Here is a 1,485-nt window from a genome sequence, read left to right as displayed (position 1 = left end):
GGTTGGCTGGACCGGAGGACGGGTCCGCACGGCCTCCCAGTAAGGCCGGGGTCCGGGCCTGTGTGAGATCGGCCGGGCGGGCTGGGTCCAGGTGGTCCTTGGGCTCCGTTTCGGGTGGGTCACCCCCTCCCCAGTCGTGGCCCTTTCCTGCACCCACTGCTCCTTGACGCCGCGCCGGCTGACCTGCCTGTCCCCTGGCCCTGTACCCCGTTGTCCCCGAGCCGTGCCATCCCGATCCCTGCTCCATTGGCCTCTCGGCATCACCATTGCATGTCCCCCCAGTGTGATCAGGGTCTGGGGTCAGGGCTGTACTTCCTGAGAAAGCCTCTAATGTCAGCTACTCCCTTCCTGCCCTGGGACACACCGGCCCTCTCCCTCTGCACCCCCACCCCCCGAGGCCGGTGGGGGGAGACCCAGCCAACATGACAGCAGTTTGAGGCCCTTTAGGGTCCCGGAAGGGGCCCCAGCATCCCGGATCCCTCTCTCCACACTCTCCACCCTGTCTCCGTGGGCGTAGGCTGCTCAGCCTCTCCTCCCAGGGTGTGGGCACCCGATCACCCACATTCCTGGGCTCCAGGCTGGCACCTTCCCCAGGGCAGTGGACGCCATAGCATTAGCCTCAGGCAGGGGCCGAGACCTGCCTGCCCCTTTCCCGTCTCCCCCTTTTCAGGGAGACAGATCCCAGGGTTACCTTCCCTTCCCCATAAAGACAGGTATCCCGGCTTCCTCCACCCGGAGCCCGGGCTGGATGGATGCAGGATGACCCCGCCCTCCCCTGCCCATTGTCCTGGATCCTGGGGAGGAAGTGCTGGGGGCTGGGCGAGGGGTTTGGGGCCACAGGCCCTGCGGATCCCAGGCCTGGACTGTACCTCCAGCCCTTGCACTTTGCCCATTGGCAATCCCTGCCCCTGTGTGGGGGTTGTGGCCCTGGTGGGAGCTGGCTGCCACTTCGTCCTGGCTGACCCCGACCTGACCCTGTGTGGGAATTTTAGGGTAATTTTGTGTTTAGGATTTTCTCTCCTCTTGCTTCTCTTCTGGGCTCCCCGTTTGTGCTTTGGCCCTGGAGTTCTCTTCCCTGTCTGCCCTCCCATTTCTGTGTGTGTTGGCCTGCGCCTCTCCTTCCTTTTCCTCCCATTATTTCCTTCATAGCGCGACCTCGATTTTGCCTTCTCTCTTGTGCCTCTGGTTTTCTTGGTATCTGTGACTCTCTGCCCCTCCTCTTCCCCCTTCCTGCCACCCGTAGGGTCTCTGCCCATGTGTCCCTTTCTCAGAATTGCCCTCCAGTGCAGCCTCTCCTCTATCTGACGTTTAGTACACTTGTGAGTGACGAGGAATAAAAATATCACCATCTCTGCCCTTGGATTCACATTGCATTCGGCCACTCCAGAGGGACAGCCATCCTTCCTTTTTCCGACATTACCCCCCACCCCTTATTCTCCGGTCATGCCACCCCAAACACACCTCTGGAGCTACAGGGGCCTCCTA

At 61.7% G+C, this 1,485-nt stretch overlaps 1 protein-coding gene and 1 long non-coding RNA gene across 2 annotated transcripts in view; both read right to left on the bottom strand.

Annotated features, from left to right (window-relative positions):
- Nucleotides 1-510, bottom strand: part of INCA1 (inhibitor of CDK, cyclin A1 interacting protein 1) — a 7,289-nt gene extending 6,779 nt beyond the window's left edge. The window contains exon 1 of the mRNA XM_015569232.1: nt 184-510. Within this exon, the coding sequence (XP_015424718.1) occupies nt 184-247 (64 nt within the window). The 5' untranslated portion in view covers nt 248-510. The remainder of the gene's footprint in view (nt 1-183) is intronic.
- An 897-nt stretch (nt 511-1,407) lies between these two features.
- Nucleotides 1,408-1,485, bottom strand: part of LOC107184391 — a 9,144-nt gene continuing 9,066 nt past the window's right edge. The window contains exon 4 of the long non-coding RNA XR_001515221.1: nt 1,408-1,482. This is a non-coding gene — a long non-coding RNA (uncharacterized LOC107184391). The remainder of the gene's footprint in view (nt 1,483-1,485) is intronic.

The sequence above is a fragment of the Myotis davidii genome, unplaced genomic scaffold (genome assembly GCF_000327345.1).
Source record: "Myotis davidii unplaced genomic scaffold, ASM32734v1 scaffold925, whole genome shotgun sequence".
In the NCBI taxonomy this organism is placed as follows: Eukaryota; Metazoa; Chordata; class Mammalia; order Chiroptera; family Vespertilionidae; genus Myotis; species Myotis davidii.
This window is presented reverse-complemented; position numbering and strand designations above follow the sequence as displayed.